Raw genomic sequence first — 22,905 nt, forward strand, 5'->3', positions numbered from 1 at the left:
GGATATTCATTTCAGTGCAAGTTTTCACTTTCATGCATTGGAGAAGGAAATGGCAGCCCACTCCAGTGTTCTTGCCTGGAGAATCCCAGGGATGGGGGAGCCTGGTGGGCTGCCGTTTATGGAGTCGCAGAGAGTCGGACATGACTGAAGCGACTTAGCAGCAGCAGCAAGGTAAAATTGTAGGTTTGGGTCTTGACTTTCTTTCCATGAAGCTGTTGGTTGTTTAGGGACCCATCGGGTAAAGACATGTGATTCTAGTATTTGAAACTTGTAAGGTAAGAAACTTGGGAAGTAGGCAAAGTAGCATTCTCGGAGTCAATTCTCATTTAGAGGCCACAGTGAGCTCCCAAGACTAGGGCTTCCCTCCAGTTGACTACTGCCAAGGAAAAGAAAAGAGAAGTCATTTCTTCTGGATCAGAAGAGGTGTTGCTAACAGAAGGGGTTTTGTTAGCAACTGGGTTGCTCAGTACTCTTCATAAAGATTCTCCTGGCTGAGGGTTCTACGCTGGCAAAGGTCTTGGGTCCCTTCTTTCCTCCGGCGGTGAGTGTCTTTTCCTTTGCCAAGATGGTGGCCCTGGCATCATCTGGAGGCGGCCAGTGCAGATCGCCTCCGTACAGGTGGCTTGCTAATAGCCTAGGTCTCCCCTGTCATCCTTGGACAACAAACGGGGCAGCGTCCGCCACCTCAGAACCGAGGACGAGCGACTTCGGCTGCCGGGTAACGAGAACCTCGGCCAAGATGGTGGACGCGCAGCCAGGCGGCGTCAGCAGCCTTTACCAAGATGGCGGCGGGCGGTTTCCGGCACGCGCTTACCCAATCCTCTGCAAATGTCAGGGCAGAGCAGCCGCTGCCAGTCTGGGTGCAGCTGAGGGAAAGAGTAGCTGCAGCCGAGCGCCAGGGCAGGGCTAGGTGGAGCTGCCGCAGCCTCCGCCCCCGGCAGCAACAGGCAAGCGATGTCACCTGTAGGGGCGCAAAAGTTACCTCCCTAAACCCTAAAGCAACACAAACAACCTTTCCCCGAGTCACACAAATGGCAGTATGTGCCGCCCAAGGTAGGAGGCTCGATCCCGGCGTCGCCCTAGCCCTCCCGAGGCGGCGAGCTTGGGAAGGGGGCTGGGGCGGGGGCCTCCCGCGCCGACTCCCCTCGCCCCACGCCCCTCTCTTTGGGGACAAGCCACGTGTTTCCCTCGGACGGAGGGGGAGGTGCGTAACGGGAACAGCTGGAAGGAGTTTCACGCTGACGTTTTAAAGCTGCGTGTGTTCAATTTTATTTGAAGGGACTGTGGTCCCATGAACACGAAATGGTGAGCAACGCATTGAGGCGAGTGCAGCAAATGTCAAAATTCTGGGGAAGGGCCTCCGCGGGAAACTTGGACGTGGGCCCCGGAGGGGGGGTGGAAGGAGAGGTCAGGAGTTGGGGGTGGTGGGGGAGGAGGGCGTACTTTGCAAGCAACTTACTATTTCGCTTGCAACTTGCTTTTAGGCCTGCCACCTCCTGCTTTCCTTAAAAATAATAAAAAGTGCAAAGAAATCTAGTTCGCCGGAGGTTTTGCATTTGGCGTGCAACTTCCTTCAAGTGTGAGCGCGCTAGGACGGAGGGAGGGATGGGGGTTGAACTTGGCAGGCGGCGCCTCCTTCTGCCGCCGTCGCCGCCTCGCAGACTCGGAGAAGAGGGTGGGGGACGGTCGCGGCGCGGGGGAGGGTGGGTTCTGCTTTGCAACTTCACTCTGGGTGCGAGCGCGCTCGGCGGGTGCAGACTGGGCCGCCCAGACGATGCGGGGGTGGGGGACCGGCGGCACGCGACTCCCCGTGGGCCAAGAGTACGTATGAGCCGACCCTCTTCCCTGCCCGCCACTCCCTGAAGCCTCCCCAGAGGGCGTGTCTGGCTGTCCGGTCCGGCGAGCGGCCGAGACGCTGCGGCACCGTTTCCGTGCAACCCCGTAGCCCCGTTCGAAGTGACACACTTCGCTCAACTCGGCCCGGGGGCGGAGGCGCGGACCGGCCCCGCGGCTCTGCTGCGGCCGCGCCCCGGCTCCCCCAGCCAGCCCGCTGTCGTCCGCAGGGGCGCTGACGGCGTTTACCGCCGAAGGACTGGGCGAGCTCCGGAGTGGATCTGGAGTCGCGGAGTTGGGCGGGGGCGGGAAGGAGCGGCAAGAAGAGAAACTATAGAGAAAACTCAGCTTCCCTCCGAAGCCCGCCCCAGAAAGGCCAGGTCGGCCCCGCCGGCGCCTCCTCTCCTTTTGCCTGCGGGGTGGAGAGGTGGGGGTCGAGGAGGCGGCCTGGGCGGGAGCCGCGCCGGGGGGCCGCGGGCGGGCAGGCGCCGTCGCAGCCGGGGTGGCGGGGCCCGCGCGGAGGGCGTGGGGGCGGGGGCCGCGGCCGCTCCTGCAGTTGCCGAGCGTCGCCAACAGGTTGCACCGTTCCCCGCGCCGCCGCGCGGCCCCTCGGGCGGGGAGCGGCCGGGGGTGGAGTGGGAGCGCGCGCGCGCGCGCGCGCGCGTGTGTGTGTGTGTGTGTGTGTGTGTGTGTGTGTGTGCGCGCCGTGGCGCCGCCTCCGCCCGCCCCCCTCGGTCCCGCTCGCTCGCCGCGGCCGGGCGGCCCTTTCGCGTGTCCGCGCTGCCTCCCCTCCTCCTCCTCCTCCATTTTGCGAGCTCGAGTCTGTGACGGGAGCCCGAGTCACCGCCCGCCCGTCGGGGACGGATTCTAGTGGGTGGAAAGAGACGCCGCAGCCGGAGCGGCGGAGCCGGAGGACGCGCGCCCGAGAGCCCCGGCCCGCGAAGACGTGCGCGGGGCGGGGGTCTGGCTTGTCAGCCGGGAAATGGGAGACTTTCTCAAATAGGGGTTCTCCCCTCCCCCTCATGGAGAAGGGGGCGGCTGTTTACTTCCTTTTTTTTAGAGAAAAAAATCTCTCCCTCCTGCTGCTCCTGCTTTCACACGCTAAGTTGTTTATCTCGGCTGCGGTGGGAGCCGCGGACGGTGGCGGGTGAGCGGCGCAGTCGGCAGAGGTAAGGGGAGGACCGGGAGCTGGGGCCCGCGTGGGCGCTTGCTCCCCGAGGTGCGGGCCGGGGCCTAGAGGCTGGCTCGGGGGCGCCGCGGTAACTCGCAAACTTTTATTAGCCTCGGGGAGTGGGGGTGGGGGCTGGCGAGGGCCGGGTGGCGGTGACGAAAGGGCAGCGCGCGGGTGACAGGGCTGGCCTCTTCCTCTCCCTGGGCTGCCGTCCCCCGGGGCCGAGGGGGAGGAACCCGAGCTCCCTGCGAGTGGAGCCTCGTCGAGCCGCCCCAGGTTTCCAGGCTCTCGCTCTCGTTCCCTGGCAAGGAATCCTGGCTCTTTTTTTTTCCTTCCCTAGTCCCTTTTCTTTTCCCTCCCAGGGGGGCCTCCCTGACACCCATTTTTCTGGTGAACGTTGAGTGGCGTCTGAATTCTCCTCGCCTGAATCTTTCCACTCCACCCTAGTGCACCCGAGCGCGAGCAGGGTTTGTGTCGAGGCTCCAGTGCGTCTTCTTTCTGGCGGGCACGCAGTGTATGTGTGTGTGTGTGTGTGTGTGCGCGCGCATGCACACACACACGCACACACACACACGCAAGGGGCTGACTGTCTGCGACTTGGAGACTTCGGCCGGGGCTGGCGTTATCTGGTGGAAGTGGGCGTGTCGGAGAAAAGAACTCAACAGGTCTGGACACATTTCTCTCTTAACCTCGCACTTTTTCCCCCTCTCCCCTCCCTCGGCCCCGGGTTTATTCTCTAGCGCTTGACATCACTTCGTGCCTGAAGGTTTGAAGTAGCCCCTTTTAGAAAAAAGACCCTCCCTAATCATTATAGTTTTGTGGTGCAATTTTTGACAAGCGCTAGTCTGACGTTTTGAGATTGCAGACTTGACAGTTGCAACCAGGTAATGCCGCTTAAGACCCCTTGGCATGGTTCGTTAACGCCGATTACTGTGACAGGGTTATTTGCAACTTAAACGGGGGGATAAAGTCGTTTGAGGTATCTTTTCGTTTTATGAAGTTTTGTTTTGGTTTCGAGTTTGAAGGCAGCTGTCAAAGCGGCTTGGAAATTCATTAGGCTCCTTGTGATACCTTATGTTTAGAGATCTTTATCAGATAAATACAGCAGAGGGGCGGGGAGAAAAGCAGTTTACCCTTGAGGTTTGTAGAGGCGGGTACCTACCACTGTCTACCTTCATCACATTCCACTTTTAGAGAGGACCAGTGAAGTTTGAGCATCTCAAAGTCTCCGTACAGGAAAAGTTTTCTTTCTTTGAACGAGATTTGACTATAATGTCGCAAATAATGCTTACCAGAGACTCTGCCTGCCTCTTAAAACATCTTGATTGTCAATAACCTGTCAACCTAACGCTCTTGAAAGAAGGCTCAGAATTAGAATAGGTGAAGCTTTAGAATGCGGAGCAAATTGTTCTGAGCATTTTACTTCGATTTATATAAATGTGATTTTACAGGTCTGGGGTGTTTTTTTTTCTCTTTGTTTTTTCAATACTTAGATATTCAGAAAGGAAAACATTTAATTTCGAGATTATAATAGTATTTCATACTGAGGTCTTAAGCAGTTTAAGAACATGTTTCATCTAGATTCTGTTGTGTTGTAAGGGTTTGAGAGAGCTATAGTTCTTGTACAGTATTTAAATAAGATAAAATTGTAGTGTGAAGCTACTACACATTGTATTCTACTTTTTTAAATCTAAATTTTGATTAGCCAGTGCCTTTCATTTCATACATCCAAAATTTGAAGGCAGGCACTATTAGGCACATTCAATAGGAAATACGGGTTAAAATAAGAGCCTTTTCCTACTTTGTTGGAGAATGAGCAGACCATCATTGTTTATTTTTCAAATAAAATACATGGTTCACCAGTAGGTTGTACTAAAACGTGTGGATGTGTGACCAGCCAGTAGGAGGGGAATTGGGGAGTAATTAGAAACAGAATTCTAGCATAGTTTATCAAATTTTACATTTATTGGTTCTCAGAAAAGCCGATAACCTTGATTAGTTGAAAAGAAATGATCATACTTCTTTTTAAAATTAAATCCTTTGACATCAGCTGGAACTTTAGAATAATCAGATGTCATGAATTATAATGTCTCTGATTAACAAAGTTACCAGTTTGTGAGTGGCAGGATGAATACCCAGGCTTAGTTTGATACAATTTTGTTCAGCGCTGTGCAAATGGACTGCATTGTACTTTTAAATGTGATGCACTGAATGGGAGCAGGAGCCTCTGCTTTTGTATTCTGGAAGACAAAATCTATCTACTCTTTTGATGACAAGGAATTAGATCCGGTGTTAACTAAAAGGTTCATTTAACAGGCTCTTACTAATCGGATCACAGAGATAATGTGATTTTGTAGCTTATTATGTCCCCTTCTTTCTTGTAGCTGATACTCACTGATGGACCCCAAGGAGTCATTAAGCACCCCCAGTAGAGAAGAAATCCCCAGCAGTGTGCTTGGTCGAGAGAGGGGAAATGTGATGGACTTCTATAAAACCCTAAGGGGAGGAGCTACTGTGAAGGTTTCTGCATCTTCCCCCTCACTGGCTGCTGCTTCTCACTCAGACTCCAAGCAGCAAAGACTTCTGGTTGATTTTCCAAAAGGCTCAGGAAGCAATGCGCAGCAGCCAGATCTGTCCAAGGCAGTTTCACTGTCAATGGGACTGTACATGGGAGAGACAGAGACAAAAGTGATGGGAAATGACCTGGGATTCCCACAGCAGGGCCAAATCAGCCTTTCCTCTGGGGAAACAGACTTTCGGCTTCTGGAAGAAAGCATCGCAAACCTCAGTAGGTCAACCAGTGTTCCAGAAAAGCCCAAGAATTCTGCATCCGCTGCTGTCTCTGCTGCCCCCACAGAGAAGGAGTTTCCAAAAACTCACTCTGATGTGTCTTCAGAACAGCAGAATTTGAAAGGCCAGAAGGGCAGTAACGGGGGTAGTATGAAGTTGCATACCACAGACCAAAGCACCTTTGACATTTGGAGGAAAAAGCTCCAGGATTTGGAGTTTTCTTCTGAGTCCCCAAGTAAAGAGACAAGTGAGAGTCATTGGAGATCAGAACTCTTGATAGATGAAAACTGTTTCCTTTCTCCTTTGGCAGGAGAGGATGATTCATTCCTTCTGGAAGGAAGCTCGAATGAGGACTGTAAGCCTCTTCTTTTACCGGACGCTAAGCCTAAAATTAAAGATAATGGAGATTTGATCTTACCAAGTCCTAACAGTGTGCCACTGCCCCAAGTGAAAACAGAAAAAGAAGATTTTATCGAACTCTGCACCCCTGGGGTAATTAAGCAGGAGAAACTGGGCCCAGTTTATTGTCAGGCCAGCTTTTCTGGGGCCAACATAATTGGCAATAAAATGTCTGCCATTTCTGTTCATGGTGTGAGTACCTCTGGGGGACAGATGTACCACTACGACATGAACACAGCATCCCTTTCTCAACAGCAGGATCAGAAACCTATTTTTAATGTCATTCCACCAATTCCTGTTGGTTCAGAAAATTGGAATAGATGCCAGGGGTCTGGAGATGACAGCTTGACTTCCTTGGGGACTTTGAACTTCTCTGGTCGATCTGTTTTTTCTAACGGCTATTCAAGGTAAGATTAACGCTTTCTGTTTCTTGAAAATGGTATGTTTAAGATCCACTGATAGATTTAAACATTTATTTGAACATATTCGACCGCAAGTCAAGTGCTTTTTCATGTGAAAAAGTTTAAGTGGTCTTTTGAAAGTAGGCTTGGTAGACAAACTACGTGATGTATCTGCACAGAACCCTTTCAAGTTTTGTGTTTGCTTTTTCCAAAATAGTGGTATTTGGTATCCCATTGGGCAGTGATTGGAAATTTTATGTAAAAACTTAAAATAATATTGCTCATTAACAGATAAATTTAGTAAAAGTGATGTAAATTCAGAGGGGGATAATGTGTGGAAACATTTATTGTGCATATTTTTAAGTTGTCCTAAAATGTGCTCTCACATTACAATGTATTTGTATATCTGTGAAGTGTTAGCCTGGGGAAAATTAGAAGTACTGACAATGAACCCTTTTCTTCAAACTGTGAACCTTCCTGTTGAAGAAACAGTTCTGAGATTACTAAAGCAGTGCAGTGAACAGTTTACCTGACCCGAGTATTAGATGTGGGACAGAGTTCCTGACCCAGGGCAGATAAGTTATGTCTGCTGATTGGTTTCTTTAAGAAAGAAATTGGTGCTGAGTTTACTTTCAAATGTTCCTGCAAGTTCTCACATATATAACTAATGGCCAACATTGTTAAGCTTCAGTCTCAGCTATGTTTAATTTGTTTCTATCTTCTTTATTCTCCATCATTTATAAGTATACTGACATTTCTGTTTGACTCAAAAAGGTCTGTAAAAATGTAATTACCAAGAAAAAGTTCTCAATGTAAGTGAATCTATTGGTAGGAGTTAAATGCTCTGTCCTGCACACCCATTGCCAATTCAGATAAATATGTATCACATTTTAGGTGTGAAGGAAAAAATAAAAATTAATTGTAGAGACACAAGATTGATTAATCAGTGAGACTCTTTGAGCCGGGAGGAGGGCATAGTAGACACCATGATTTCTTTCTACGTAAGTACTTCATGTTCTAAAATGTTAACGGTAGTCACTTCCCACTAACTAGTCATTGAAATTTTTGTTTAAAACTTTTAAGAATGCTTTCTCTATTAATGATATACCCTAATCCTGAGGTGACTCTTTTCTTTCCTCTTTAAGTAGGAAGCTTTGCTCGTTGGGGAAAAATTTTAGACTTAGATTTAGGCTATATTCTATTCCTTTTAAAAGGCCTAGACGTTTCTTATAAAAGAAAAAAAAATCCTTGGTTCTTGTGTGTTTTAATGTAAACTACCTACTAATCTGTTACTTAAATAATAATTATCTTTTACTTAGAACATTTCAACTTTTTATTGCTGTCATTCTGAGCTGAAGGTTTAAAATGTTTTCAGTAAGAAGATTTGAGATGTTAACTACATTAGCCTGTTGTGCTTCAATCTTAAAAGACATGCTGTGATTTAAATTTTTCAATCTCAGTGTTTTTGGTAATGGAATTCATGATTGTGCCTATTTGTTTTAAAAGAATAAGTACATTTGATTTGACTAAGGTATTTGTAGGAAACTGCTACTTTGATTTATTAAACATTTAATTGTACAAAGAAGAATAATATATCTTAGGAATCGCTTGGTCATAATTAATGCTTTTTGTTCTGATACTCAGCATAGTATTATTTTCATTTTCCTTACTGTAAAAAAGTCGTGGAACAAGAACTTCTCATTTTCTATTCACAGTTAACTTTCATTAAGCCCTATAAAATCTAGGATCTGGAGAATAAGTCTTAAATGAATATAGTTATTCTTAAATCATTAAAGATAGTTTTAATACTTTTTCTAGTTGTTGATAACATTTAAGGTATGTCAGCCTCAACAACCATAGGATGGTAGGCAAAACGATGATGTGGCTCTTTCAAGATTCTTTAATATTTAGTGAAATGATTATTTTATGCTGATGTGTAGTTTGGAATTATAATCAGTAGTTTGTGTCCCATGAAAAGATGTAATATCTTTACAGAATAGTTTGAGAAGGTTTGAAAATTTTGTACTTAGTGGCATTATCTTAACATTGGGAAATGTGATTACCCAGAACAAAGCTTCTTCCAAGTAAATTGAAACAGTGTTTCTTTTTACCATCATTGAATTAGCCTATTGTTTTCAAACAGTAACCCTGATATAACTAAAATTGGTTGCTTTCTCTTCTCTATATGTTACATGGTTATAGCCAAACTTTATGACCAGTGACCTTGAGTAATCAGCAGATAATTCAACACGTTAAGACCACAACTGTGTTAAATAGTATCTGTATCTGACTTTAGATACAGAAATATTAAATGCACTAATAACTTTACTTGCATTCTGTTTAAATTCTTTTAAAGCATAAATTGTAATTTGACTTTTTCAGATGTCACCTAAAATTGCTTTTTCTTAAAACACTTAAAAACGCTTTTCACTCTCTTTTGTGAGGGAAGGCAATTCCTTCTGATGTATCAGCATAGTACAACATCCAGTTATTACATTGTTGTAAAATTATGAATATCACGATGGGCCATATAGACTATTTGAAGATTTAAGTTAATTGATAGTAAAATGAGAGGAACCTTATTCATGAAATGCAATAGCCGTTCTACCTTAATATACTTTTTAAATACTGACATTCAAAAAATTTAGCATAAACTTGTAACATTGATGAAGGCACATTTCTGCATAATTTGCTTTTCAACATTGTTTCACTCGAGTATTAATGGTACAACTGCTGAAAGGAGGCATAGATGTAAATGGTTTCCGGTGGAATTAAGAGCTTTTATTGGAGCTGTGTTGAAACATTAGTTTGAAACAGTTGATCATTTTCTGAAGGGTATGGCTGTTGAAGAGAAAGAATGATGCAAGGTGAATTTGTAACCTAAATCATAGGTGGAGTTTAAGGCTCTGTTGATTGGTGTTTTATGAAGCTATGAAAATTTATGTAGATTTTAACATCTCATTATTATTTGCATCTGTGCCTCACTTATTAACATAATGGGAATGAAGACCTATAGACAAACACAGGATGAATGAAGCAAATTGTGCCCCCTTTACATTTTTCTTATTAACATTGTGTTGATTGTTTTCTCAGAGAGAGGAGGCCTGAGGAAGAGATTTTTACTGATTCTTTCCTTTTTTAATGGACACTTTATTTGTACCTTTTTTCTCTCCTTCCAAAGGTTCTAGCAGTGAGTGTTACAGTCAGTGTCTTTTTAAGCTTAATATTTCTGATATTCACTCATAAAATGATTTCTGAATGTTAAAGGAGGCTAGCTTTTGGCTATTTGTCTTCATTTTTTAAAACCCTGTGCTTTGTTATGGCTTTATTATTAGTAAAAGAAAAAAAACACAAGGTAAACACATTGTGTATTCAGGTGTGTTAGTTTAGTTTGAAATCACTACAATACAGAGATGTGTGATTAACATGTGGTCAGATTTTATTGAAATTACTTCTTGTGATGTTTCTTTGGCTATTCAATTATATTTTTATAGTTGATAAAAATAATTTGTATTACAATGCTGTTTTGGCTTTATCTATTGATGTTACAGATATTTTAGTTAATCTGGCTACTTTCACTATTATATAGACTGTTTATTAATTTTTTTACAAACTATAAGAGACTTATTCTGAAACATACCTTGCATATATATAGGTTAAATGTATATTGTAACAGCAGTAAAATTCATATGTGTATAGAGATCACATTAGTGGCTTTTTGAGATTTTAGTGAAGGAGAGGTTGGATCAAAAGTGTTCAGTATGAGTGACTAACATAAAAGAATATCTGTATTATTTGGTTGGTTATATAAGTTTTAATCCACTCTGGGCTGCAGGTGATTTGAAATAGCCTAGTTGTTAGGAACGCTTAATTTATATTGGGCTTAAAATTAGCCTGGGACATATTTCTTAAAGCATATTTTTTCTTACTTTTAACATCATACCTAATGGTAGTGAGCAAAAAGTTTTCATTATGTACTACTGTTTATGTGAGCAAATTAAATACACAAAATTGGTTTGTGCCTGATAGCATATACCCTTCTGAGGATATTCTGATAATTGTGTAATGCAATATTTATAGGTGTTTGCCAAATTAATGGGCACTTGCTTCCATATTTCCAAGTCATGAAAAATGTATATTGGTAAATTGTGTTGCAAAAGAATTTTCAAGAAATATTTTGTTGAATTTAGCTATAACTGAAAAAAAATCAATTACTTATTGACCTTTATAGAAGAACTCCTTATTTCTATGATTTCAGAGAGTCAGTTGCCCTCATTTTCTTCCGGCTTGTTCTACTTACGTTTTGTATTGTTCAAGTAAATAAAAAGATCCTTATGGAGGACTTCCATTTAGGGGGAAAAAAAAGATCTGTTAAGTGTTCCTCTCTCTCTGAATTGTACATGATCATTTTTATGTTAAACTGGATTAGAGTGTGAGTTTTAATGGTAAATTTTTGTATTGATTTTTACCCAGAAAGGTGTATTTTAGAAAATACAGCAGTTCAAAATTAGTTGGAGAGAGTGGTTTCAACCCTCACACACCAGATTTTGATAGATTGCCTTTTTATTCCTGACTACCACTGTCACATGTATCCCTTGAGTACAGGTTTCCAGTGGAGTTTGTGGATTACAGGTGTTGAAGGAAGGGATGTGAGAGGGCGAAGCAGTAGAGATGTGAAAAGGTGGAAGATAAGTTTAGAAACATCAAGAACGTTCCAAAAACCAACAGTTTGGATCAGCTGCCATGAATTCAGAGGACTGAAAAAAGAGAAATTTGGGGCTGTGTTTGCACATCAACTCTTTGCACATAAAGCGGTGCATTAACCAGAATTACAGTTTAGTTGCTTTTATTTGACATAAAAATCTAAAGCTAATTGTGGCAATATAGCCCTGATGTTTATAGGTATTCTTGTTGTCTTTTGCTATCCTTTATTACAAAAAAAAAAAAAAAAAGGATGGAATGGAAATTTTAGTTCCTTTTAGATTATTTCAGCTAAGACCAAGTTTGTATTTTTCCCATTTTTATTTAGACTGCTATTTACTCAAAAAAGTCTAATTACTGGCATATAGCTGAAACAGTGATGATACATTATGTTGGTAGAAGCACTTTATATTTCCTAGTGCACTTTGACATACACTGTCAGCTGACCGTGTCATACGCTCCAGGAGTAGAACCCTCTTCTGTGGTAGTAACATATTTCCATGGATTGTGTATTTTTCTACTGAAAAGTAAGGAAATGGATTCTTATTTAATCTTACCTATGTGTGTGCATGCTCAGCCATGTCCCACTCTTTGCAGCCTTATGGACTATATCCTGCCAGGCTGCTGTCTTCATGGGATTCTTCAGGCAAGAATACTGGAATTGGTTGCGCTATTTCCTCCTCCAGGGGAGCCTCCCACCCCGGGGACTGAACCTGAGTGTCCTTTGTCTCCTGCATTGCACGGATAGTTTTTACTGCTTGAACCATTGAGGAAGCCCATAATAAACTATGGAATTCTCCAGTTGCTAGATGGTTATTTAAACTATTTATATTGCAGTATAGTCCTTAAAGCCAATTATTTTGAATAGAAGTGTCTTATCACCTAATTTTATCTCTGGCCCGGCTTAAATATTAATGACTTATCTTAATAGAGCTGCATGCTTAAATGTACTTTTTCAGAGTAACATATTCATTTTGAGTGCTTTAAAATTTTTTTCTTTTGAGCAAGTTTAAGATTAATAATGTCTATAATACAACAAATTTAGTGAAAATGTCTCTTATTTTAGAATTTTTTTCATTTGCACTGTAGAGCTCCAAATACATATATTTCAGGGGAGAAAGGTTTAATAATATGATTAGCTGTAAATATTTAGCACATTATCTTACATTGAATTTTTATTTTTTAAAGTTAAGTTCAACTTAAGTATGTAGTATTTAAAACATACAGTTTGTGGCAATAAATGTAAATTTTTCTTTTTATAATAAAATTAACCTTTATTCTGGTTGATTTCATAACTGTCCTTAATGTTTAGCTGTGGCAATTATGAAAGTATATTTGATAGCCAATTTTTTAAAGCTGTTGTGAAATGACATTTAATTTAGTACACGATTTGTTATTTCATGCTGGTTGGGGCAGTGTGTGACTGATGACCTTAGGATTGTCACGTTGAACATTAAAGCTCTCCCGGTTTGCTGTGGACACTTTTTTAGTTTATTGTTGTTTTAATGTTTTGTGTTTTTGTTTTGTAATTATTGAAGATAAGGGTTTTCTTAATTTTAAGATGACATAAACTGCAAATTTAGTGGATTAAAAAAAAAAACTTCAAATCCCTTCCAAACAATTTCGTTACTTAATAGTCGAAGTAGTAGAAAGAAGTAGACTAAAAATTAGGAAACTTGCATACTAATGCTGAGCTGAACTGATCTGTGACCTTGAATAATCAGGTGTTTTAGAGTAAAAATATTTTCTTTACAATTATACATGAATTATTTTCAAAACGTGTGTACTTCTGTCTCTAAAATCCTACAATCCTCTTAACTTATTATATTAGTGAATGAGGCACCTGGGGAAGGGAATGAAAAACTAAAATTGATCCTTTATACACTGTCAGGTGTAAGACAAGAATGAAACCAGGTTCAGTATTTTTACAAAATAGTAATTTAAAATAATGTCGTTGGTGGTACATAGAAAATAATCTGTAAACACTGCTTTTGCTAGAGCCTAAGAGTTGGGGCCCAAGTTCTCAAAGCTTGCTTTCTGTGTCAGGTACAATGATTTTAGATTAGAAGTTAAAGGGACTTGAGAGCTCATTTACAGCCCACACTTATTTTTTCAGAAGAGGAAATGAGACCTATAGAAAGTGTTTAGAGAAACAGCACAGGATTAGTTAGTGGTATTACCAGAAACGATTTAGCAACTAAACAATAGCAACAATTACACAAGCATACCTAATTCTTGGTAGTCTAAGCTCCCGCGCAGGCCTCTCTTAACATCTGGTCTCTAGAGATCTGAAACAAAATACAGATCAGTCAGATATTTTGTAAAAGTTATGATGAAGTTAACTACTTCAGATTTTTTTTAATGTATATTGTCCATATTCTGTCCTGTATATTTTGAACTTTTTTTTCCCTAATACTTTTTTCTGTAATTTTCTGTCACCAGTGTGCTCAAAACTTCGTATGCATTCATCTTATTTAAACCCCTTGACAACCCTATGAAGGTTTTTAATTCTAGTTTCTGTATTGTTACTGACTCTGTCAATAACTTTGTAGTATAGAAGACAGCTGTTATTTATCTTAATTTTACAGGTTGGGAAATTTGAGACATTTATAGAGAAAGAGAAAATAATAGGAATATTAATTGTGATCTGAAGGGGAAATATTTAATATTGTTAGAAATACCTCCTGAAGTGAATTGAAAGTCTCTGTGTCGTGTCCGACTCTTCACGACTCCATGGAGTATACAGTCCATTGAATTCTCTGGGCCAGAATACTGGAGTGGGTAGCCTTTCCCTTCTCCAGGGGATCTTCCCAGCCCAGGGACTGAACCCAGGCCTCCTGCATTGCACGTGGATTCTTTACCAGCTGAGGCACCAGGGAATTCCAAGAAAAGTGGAGTGGGTAGCCTATCCTTTCTCCAGGGTTCTTCCTGACCCGGGAATCAAACTGGGGTCTCCTGCATTATAGGTGGATTCTTTACCAACTGATACTTTTTATTTGTCATAAGTGAATTTTTAAACAATATATAAAGGAGAAATGGGATCAAGCCACTTCTCTCTCTTGCGTGTATTTGTGTAGTCACTTTCTGCTCTCTGTCACAGTTTCAGCTTCTGTAAAATAGTGAGAACACTCAGCACTCTTGCTTGAGGGATTTGTGCATGGTTGTTTACTTTGAAAATTAAAAAGTACTATAAAAATTCAGTGTGGAATTCTTAAAGCTCTGCCAAGTCTCCTGAGCTCAAACCAACATGACCCTCACTGGCTTAAGTACACTGGGACATCTGTGCCTGTGTAGGTGTTTCCTATTTATGAAGCATTAAGACATTTTCAGTGCCATTATGTATAATCCCTGAAGGGTCATGGATCCGTTTTATAAAGACTAAATATATTTAAAGCTTTCAAGGGCCAAATCACTTTTTATTGCATTTTTTTTTCAGTTTGGGTTTTTTGTTAGCTTTTCAGTGTGATATAAATTTAATAGCCATGTTAATAACTTCAACCGCATTGTTGTCCTTTTAAATAAATGCTAGAATATCCCTCTTTCTGCTTGATTGTCTGGTATTCTAAAATCAAGTATGCAAAGATTGTCATTAAGAAACTTTAATCTGAAAAGCTGTGTGCAAAAGAACTTCTGACTATAATGAATACCAAAATGTATCCTAAGGGCATAAATCTGGGAGAATTATATAGTTGACTTGACTTTATTTACTAACATTTTTATTTTTGATAAAGTGGTTGGAAAAAACTTTAGAAAAACAAATTTAGTGGATGAAACCAATCTCTTTGAATAACAAAGAGTCAAGTTCAGAAACAAGTGACAGTTTAAACGAGTAAGCTGTTTAAATTGATAATATAAAACTGATAATTGGTAATACGCTTATTTAAATTGGTAATATAAAAAATAATTCGGTTTGTAGGAAGCTTTCTTATAGGGAAACTAAAACTTTTAATTAGAACTGAATGTGAAATTTGTCAACTGGAATGCAGCTGAGTTTCCTAAGGACAAAGTGTGACTATAAAATATCTAGACTGATTTTTTAAAAACAGAAAACACAGAATGAATGTTGTCTTTTTAAGCCTCTACCTTGGGCGTTTGTATATTCCTCTTTTGAAATTGCCTTCAAAACCACTTTATAAGACTTACTACACTATAGTAGCACCTAAATGTTCTTGCTTACTCAGAAAATGTGTTTATTCCTTAGCTTGATCATTTACCTTACTTATGTGATTCCAAATGATTTGAGTATTTCCATTAATGTAGACATTTAATCCTCTCCCAAATTATAACATTTGTTTTCATTGAGATTATCTAAAAGAACTCATGTAGGTGTTTCTGTAGAAGACTTAAATTTTAACGTGCGTGGAATACCCCTGGGATAAGTGCCTAGCCTCCCAAGATAGGGCTTCCCTGATAGCTCAGTGGTAAAGAATCCTCCTGCCAATGCACGAGGGTTCAATCCTCATGTCAGGAACATCCCCTGGGGAAGGAAATGGCAACGCACTCTGGTATTGTTCCCTGGAGAATCCCATGGACTGAGGAGTGTGGTGGGCTACAGTCCATGGGGTCGCAAAAGAGTCTGACACCACTGAGCTCCTCCCAAAATAATTAATTTGAAATGAATGTGGCTCGATTGCTAAGTTTGGATTGCTTTCTTTAAGCTATCAAGGAGCTTTATGCTGACAACTTATATACTCCCTTTTCTTGACATAGTGTAGAAAAAAATAGATTTACTCACTTCTTAGCCTGATTTTTTTTCATAGATATTAATATATATTTTACATTCAAGTAAAGTGGGCCTGTCTTTGCCCTGAACTTGAAGGGAATCTCATGTTAGCTGATGTACAGTAAATGTAAATTCCTACAGCAATATGTTTCCTTTTCCAAAATCCAAATTCAGTCTTATTTCCCGATCCCAAACAGTTCACTTCCCATTCCAATCAGTGTATCAGAGAATTAACTATTCGAGGGTAATTATAGGAAGAGCAAGGGCTTCCCAGGTGGTGCTAGTGGTAAAGAACCCGCCTGCCAGTACAGGAGACGTGAGAGATGTGGGTTGGCCCCTGGGCCGGGAAGATCCCCTGGAGCAGGTCGCGGGAACCCACTCTAATACTCTTTCCTGGGTAATCCCTGGCGGGCTACAGTCCACGGTCCATGGGGTTGCAGAGTCGAACATGACTGAAACAACTTAGCGTATATAGGGAGAATAACCCAAGTACACTAAAATTGTTTATATCCGTAAAATTAACAGAGTTACAGTTACATGTATTTTCTACTTTTATTCCTTATGAGCTGAAAAGAAACTTTCTGCTCCTACTGAAAAAAATTTAAAAATTAAGTAAATTTTGGTTGTCACTACTCTTTTTTTCTTTTTAGCCATGTTTATTATTCATAAAATGCTAGAATTGGAATGGATCCCAGCCTTTGCAATCATGAGGATAACAGTCAGTGGCATTAAAAAGAGGATATACCTTTTGTAACCATTTTCTTTTTGAGATGATTCTGCTTAATAACTTTAGTACGTTTCCCCGTGTCTGTATTGAAAACAACCTGTTTTCTTAAATAGTTATTCTTTCTCTGCCTCAAAATGATCTGTAAGTTTTTGATGGCTAAGGAAAGGAAATAAAGAGCCATTATAGTGTGGCCAGTGTGCTCTACTAGTAAATTCACTTATTTCTTTACTCGTTTATTAGCCTGGAATATTCTAGCTTGTTCTTTTAGCTAGGAGCCTGGTTGATGTTTCCATTCAGTAGAAAATGCTTCTTATCACTAAACATATGCAGTGGGCTGGTGTAGGTGCAGTCTGTGGGCACTAGGTTTTCAATATAAGAAATAATTTTAGAAGAAAGGTAGGAAAAGTGGGTGAAATAATCTCTAACCCTTTAATTGATAATAATCATTTAACAAGGCTGTACAGTACTTTGGGGGTACCACAGACATATTTAAAAGGGAAAGTAGAGTAAATAAGTGAACCCAGAAGGAAAAGTTAGAACTAGGAAACCGATGAAAGAAGAAAATGGAAGTTCTAAATGCCAGTTCCAGGGTCTGGTTAAATCTGATTTTTCTATGCCTAAGTGTTTCTGTATGAACACTGGGAAACACATAGGCTTCCAGTTACATTGTGGTAATAGGTGGAAGAGCTACAAAGGCATGTCTTAGGAAGGGAATTCTTGAGATGGGTGGAGTGGAGGTTAACTACATCTCAAAGTGCCTCCCAACTGCACTGGCCGCAGCACACACTTAACGAGCTGGCTCTGGGCATCTGGAGGTGAAGATAAATATCTCCAACCGTGAACCTCACAGGTCTAGAGCTCTTCATACCAGATCCTCATACCTCTTCCACTCTGCCCTCGACTGCAGCTTCCCGCATCACTTTCCACACCCAGTTTGCTTTTTGAAATGTCCACTTTCCCCAGAAGGCATAACTGAAACTTCATGGAGTAGAGTGTGTGGATGAATGGGAAGTAGGAGTTGGTTCAGCTATTTGGAATAAAAAGGTGGCAACAAGGAGTGTGAGCGAGGCAGAAAGAATGAGCTAATCAGACGAGCAGTGAGTAGCTGGGAATGGGCCAGCGGGAGACTCACTCGCCTGTGCAGGAACCTAATGCGCACAGTCGCTTCGGCACGTCCAGCTCTCTGTGACCTCAGGGGCTGCATCCCTCCAGGCTCCTCTGTCCATGGGATTTCCCAGAGAGAAGACTAGAGCAGGCTGCCATTTCCTTCTCCAGGGGGTTTTCCTGACGCAGGGATCGAACCCACGCCTCCTGCATTGGCATGTGGATTCCTTACCACGGGGCCACCAGGGAAGCCCAGGCTATGCTGCTGTCACCTCACACGTTCGGAGAAGGCCGCGGCACCCACCCCAGTCCTCTCACCTGGAAACCCCATGGACTGCCGTCCATGGGGTCGCCAAGAGTCGGGCACGACTGAGCGACTTCACTTTCACTTTTCACTTTCATGCACTGGAGAAGGCAGTGGCACCCCATCCCAGTACTCTTGCCTGGAAAACCCGTGGACGGAGGAGCCTGGTGGGCTGCAGTTCATGGGGTCGCGAAGAGTCGGACACAGCTGAGTGACTTCACTTTCACTTTTCACTTTCATGCACTGGAGGAGGAAATGGCAACCCACTCCAGTGTTCTTGCCTGGAGAATCCCAGGGACAGGGGAGCCTGATGGGCTCCGGTCTAGGGGGTCACACGGAGTTGGACACAACTAAAACGACTTAGCAGCAGCAGCATCTTATACGTTATGTGATATAAGAAGGAGGTGGGAGAGGGGTTCAAGATTGTGGACACGTGTACACCCGTGGCGGATTCATGTTGATGTATGGCAAAACCAATACAGTATTGTAAAGTAAAATAAAGTAAAAAAAAAAGGAGGAGGAGGAAACATGACTTGCACCCTTGATGTTAAGACTTTTTTCTTTTCTTCCAGTCCCTTGAGAATATCTCCTTATTCTCTACAAGAAGCATAACCCTCTTTTTAGGTCCCCTGATGCGTTTTATGCCTGGAAATGTTCTCCTCCCCACGTATCTACACGGCTCTCTCTCTCTCTCACTTTATTTAGGTCTCCACCTAAATGTCAGCTCCTAAGAGAGACCTTCTCTGACTGCTTTATCTGAAATAGTAGCATCTCTCCTCAACATTATATAGCTAGTTGTTTATGTCTTATCTATTCACCTTCTGAAATCTACGTTGCTTAAGAGCAGTGATGCTGTCTGTTGACTTTGCTTATTCTTGTATCCCAGCAAGTCACAGAGTGTCTAACACATAGTAAGACCTCCATAAATGCACCTTGAATATATGAATAAACAAACCTGACATACAAACTAAGATGTGTAGGGATGGGCTGCATCTCTGTCTTTCCAGAGAAAAGAAATGTTAGCAGATAGTATCACGGAGAGATGACAACCCAAGTTATGTTCTCCAGATAGGAAGCAGGTTTTGAGATGGATCGGTGCTCATGCAGACAGTGTGTACATGAAGAAGCTGTCTCTAGTTGCGGCCGCTGCTGACTTGCTCTGGACTCTGGATGGCGTGCTTCCCCGCAGCGTCTGAGAGCAGTGCCGGCGCATCTGTCCCTGGTGCTCAGTCCTCAGGCGTGTCTGGCTCTGCGACCCCATGGCCTGCAGTGCACCAGGCTTCCCTGTCCTTCAGTACCTCCCAGAGTTTGTTCAAATTCATGTCCTTTGAGTCTGGTACATTTTCCATTGGGCAAATTAAGGAAGCCAAAGCTTTGAAAATAAGAGTTTGAGGTCTGGCTGTTTGAAATTTATCTTGCTTGAGATAGTACCTTTCATAGCTTTCATCTTATTTCTCATTTGTTTAAGAATTGAGATTACGCTTGCAGACATGTAATGTATACGTTTGTATTGATTTATCTAGACCAAGTCAGGCAAGAAACCAATTTGCCCATTTTTCAGATAAGTGTGTGTATAATGACTGAATACTCCCAAGAGAGAAGGTGTCTTATTTTTGTCAGAATTTCCCAATTATCATTCTTAAGCTTATTTAGCTTATTTAGATTTGACTTACTCTGTTTTTAGTTTTGACATCATCTATAGTTGCTGCTGCTACTGCTGCTAAGTCGTGTCCAACTCTGTGCGACCCCATAGACGGCAGCCCACCAGGCTCCCCTGTCCCTGGGATTCTCCAGGCAAGAACACTGGAGTGGGTTGCCATTTCCTTCTCCAATGCATGAAAGTGAAAACTGAAAGGGAAGTCTCTCAGTCGTATCCGACTCTTAGTGACCCCATGGACTGCACCCCACCAGGCTCCTCCACCCACGGGATTTTCCAGGCGAGAGTACTGGAGTGGGGTGCCGTTGCCTTCTCCACCATATATAGTACATAGCAGCAATTCAAAGCTAGTAAGATATCTCTTCTACTAAGAATGGTAACAGAGTTCAACTTAATATGGTGAAGGCAGTCATAGAAAAGAGAAAATGTAAGGTAAGTAGGTATTAACTAAAGCAAGAAAATCAGATGAGGTCATTTAAGAACGAACTGCTTTAGCATTCAGGAAGAAAGAGGGGAGGACCAAGGACAGGGCTCTGGAAGGCATCCAGAGAAAGCAGCCACAAAAGATAATGAATAGCTGGAGAATTAGGAGACCAGCAATTTTAAACTGAGGTGGGAGAAAGTAGCATATACTGTCAAGTCAACTAGGGAAGAAGAGAGAGAATAGATTAGCATAAATATGAGAGGCTGCTGTTGAAGCCAATATGTAAAATACATAAACATTCTCAAAAGTCAAAGCCAGAGAAATCACTGAAATCCTAAATGGAACAACAGTATAACTAGATTTAATTTGATTATCCCTAAGTTAGAGCCTGATCAGTCTTTCAAGTTTAGGTGAAAATATTAAAGTGGATAATGAGAGACACACTTGTGACACCACTGGGACCCTGACACTGAGTTAGGAGTAGGAGGCAAAAGGCTGGAAACCAGGAGGGAATTAGGTTTCTGTTTCTGGAGAAGCCAGCACAAGAGAAAGAAAAACACAAAACGAAAACTAGCCATACCCTAGCGCAAGGCTGCTTTCACTGTTGCTCCTCTAATCAAAACGTGTCTGTGGTTCTGCTGCTCAGAGCGTCGTGGTTCTCCATCCTCTTCCCGCCACAGCCTGTGTCCACGTAGCAGCCGCGTGGATACCCCGGAACCCTTGGAGAATGTGGGTTACGCATGGCTCCTGCAGCTCTGTCCTGATCTGCCATATCCAAGAAAGCATATCTGAGTGTGGGATGAGATGGCGGGATGGGCTGTGAATTGGCTTGTTTTTAATTGTTTTTATCATTTTCACTAAAGCCTTTTCAAAATTTACAAAAATAATGTGTTCATTCCCTTCAGCAAAATTATACCAAGAACATTTAATAAACTTTTTCTTCATTTCCTCTTTCTTCCTTTCCTTTCCTGTCTCTCCTTATCTTCCACATTTCTGCATAATCATATAAGCATACATACATATAAGGCATCCTGGAATGTTTGTTTTAAATAAGAATAGCACCAGTTTCTTTGCGGCTTGGTTTTCTAACAGTACACTCTGCACATCCTTCCAGATCAACAGATGTAGAACCGATTTTTAAAAATCACTTGTACGGTATTTCATTCAGATTGTTTCAAGATTTTTACCACTACAAACAAGGCTCCAACAGACATCCTTTTCTGCGTATTCTTACACATAGCAACTTTGCTTCTAAACATAGATTCCTTCAAGTAGGGTACATACCCTGAGTCAAGGGTATATACATTTTAAAACAGGTATTTCCAGATTACTTTCCACAAGGAGTATAGCAGGTCAGTATAACCTGGCAGTGTTTATACTTTATAACGAAAATACATAGGTCATTATTAATAACAAATTCCTTGCCACAGACTCTGAAATTGATCACAGCATAGCCGTGTGCTGTGTGATAGAGCTGAGGACTGCTGTTGCCTGGGATTCGGGCTCATGCTTTCTGCTTTCAGCCCTGTGTCACCTTCTAGATCGGTCTGTTGCCCACTCACTCTGTTTGCTTGCCTTCATGAGCCCAGCCCACAGCAACCATGTTCCTCATTTGATGGTGTGCAACGGCAGCTGCTGATCATACAGGTTTTTGGTATGTAGCTCAGTGACAGAGGGCGTAGTAGATGCCCAATAAGTACAATAAGTATTTATTGGACTAATGCTGTGTTCTTTATATATGCCTTACCTCTTCAGCTGGATTCATTCTTCGTGAACACAAGGAATGTTTTCACTAGAGCACTTAGCACTTAAGATACTCAATTTAGGTTGACTATTTAAACAAGGAACCACAGAGAAAAACAGCAAATAACATGACTCTACCTTTAATCATATATTTTACCCAGGGCAAATTGGAATTGTAAGACTCCAGTGCCAGCAGTAACAGTAAGAACACTTGTGTTCAGCAGTTACAGTATGTGAGGCTTAAGTCAGATCGCAAAGGATGCAGCCGTGAGCAAGGCTGATGTTGCTTCTGTCCTTGCGAAACTTATGGTCTTACAGAAGTTATACTTAAAAGATTTGTAGGCAACATGGAAACAGTGGTGTCCAGTTTCAGGCTTTTTTCCAGCAGAGGCTGTGGAATATTTATTCGTTCAACATGTACTTAGTGCCAGCTCTACCAGGTGGCGGGGTGGCAAGGAATCCACCTGCCAATACCGGAGATGCGGGTTCGATCCCTGGGTGGGGAAGATCCCCTGGACCAGGAAATGGCAACCCACTCCAGTATTCTTGCCTGAAAAATCCCACGGACAGAGGAGCCTGGAGGGTTACAGACCACAGGGTTGCAAAGAGGTGGATGTGGCTGAGTGCACACACGCACAACTCTGCCAGGCACTGAGGAGAAAGCCTGGGGCAGCCAGACCTTTGGTGCTGCTGCTGCTGCTAAGTCACTTCATTCGTGTCCGACTCTGTGTGACCCCATAGACGGCAGCCCACCAGGCTCCCCCGTCCCTGGGATTCTCCAGGCAAGAACCCTGGAGTGGGTTGCCATTTCCTTCTCCAATGCATGAAAGTGAAAGGTGAAAGTGAAGTCGCTCAGTTGTGTCTGACTCTTAGCGACCCCATGGACTGCAGTCTACCAGGCTCCTCTGTCCATGGAATTTTCCAGGCA

General features: G+C 42.4%; 1 protein-coding gene across 10 annotated transcripts in view; it reads left to right on the plus strand.

The window, feature by feature from the left end:
* The window catches only part of NR3C1 (nuclear receptor subfamily 3 group C member 1), a 118,251-nt gene continuing 96,341 nt past the window's right edge, over nucleotides 996-22,905 (plus strand). For 2 of the 10 annotated variants that reach the window (XM_018050198.1, XM_018050205.1), the window contains exons 1-2: nucleotides 2,571-3,002; nucleotides 5,389-6,600. In XM_018050198.1, coding sequence (XP_017905687.1) covers nucleotides 5,402-6,600 — 1,199 coding nt within the window. In that variant the 5' untranslated portion in view covers nucleotides 2,571-3,002; nucleotides 5,389-5,401. The other 8 variants (XM_018050199.1, XM_018050200.1, XM_013965655.2 and 5 more) reach the window with 8 other exon arrangements.

Source organism: Capra hircus, chromosome 7 (assembly GCF_001704415.2).
Source record: "Capra hircus breed San Clemente chromosome 7, ASM170441v1, whole genome shotgun sequence".
Classification (NCBI taxonomy): Eukaryota; Metazoa; Chordata; class Mammalia; order Artiodactyla; family Bovidae; genus Capra; species Capra hircus.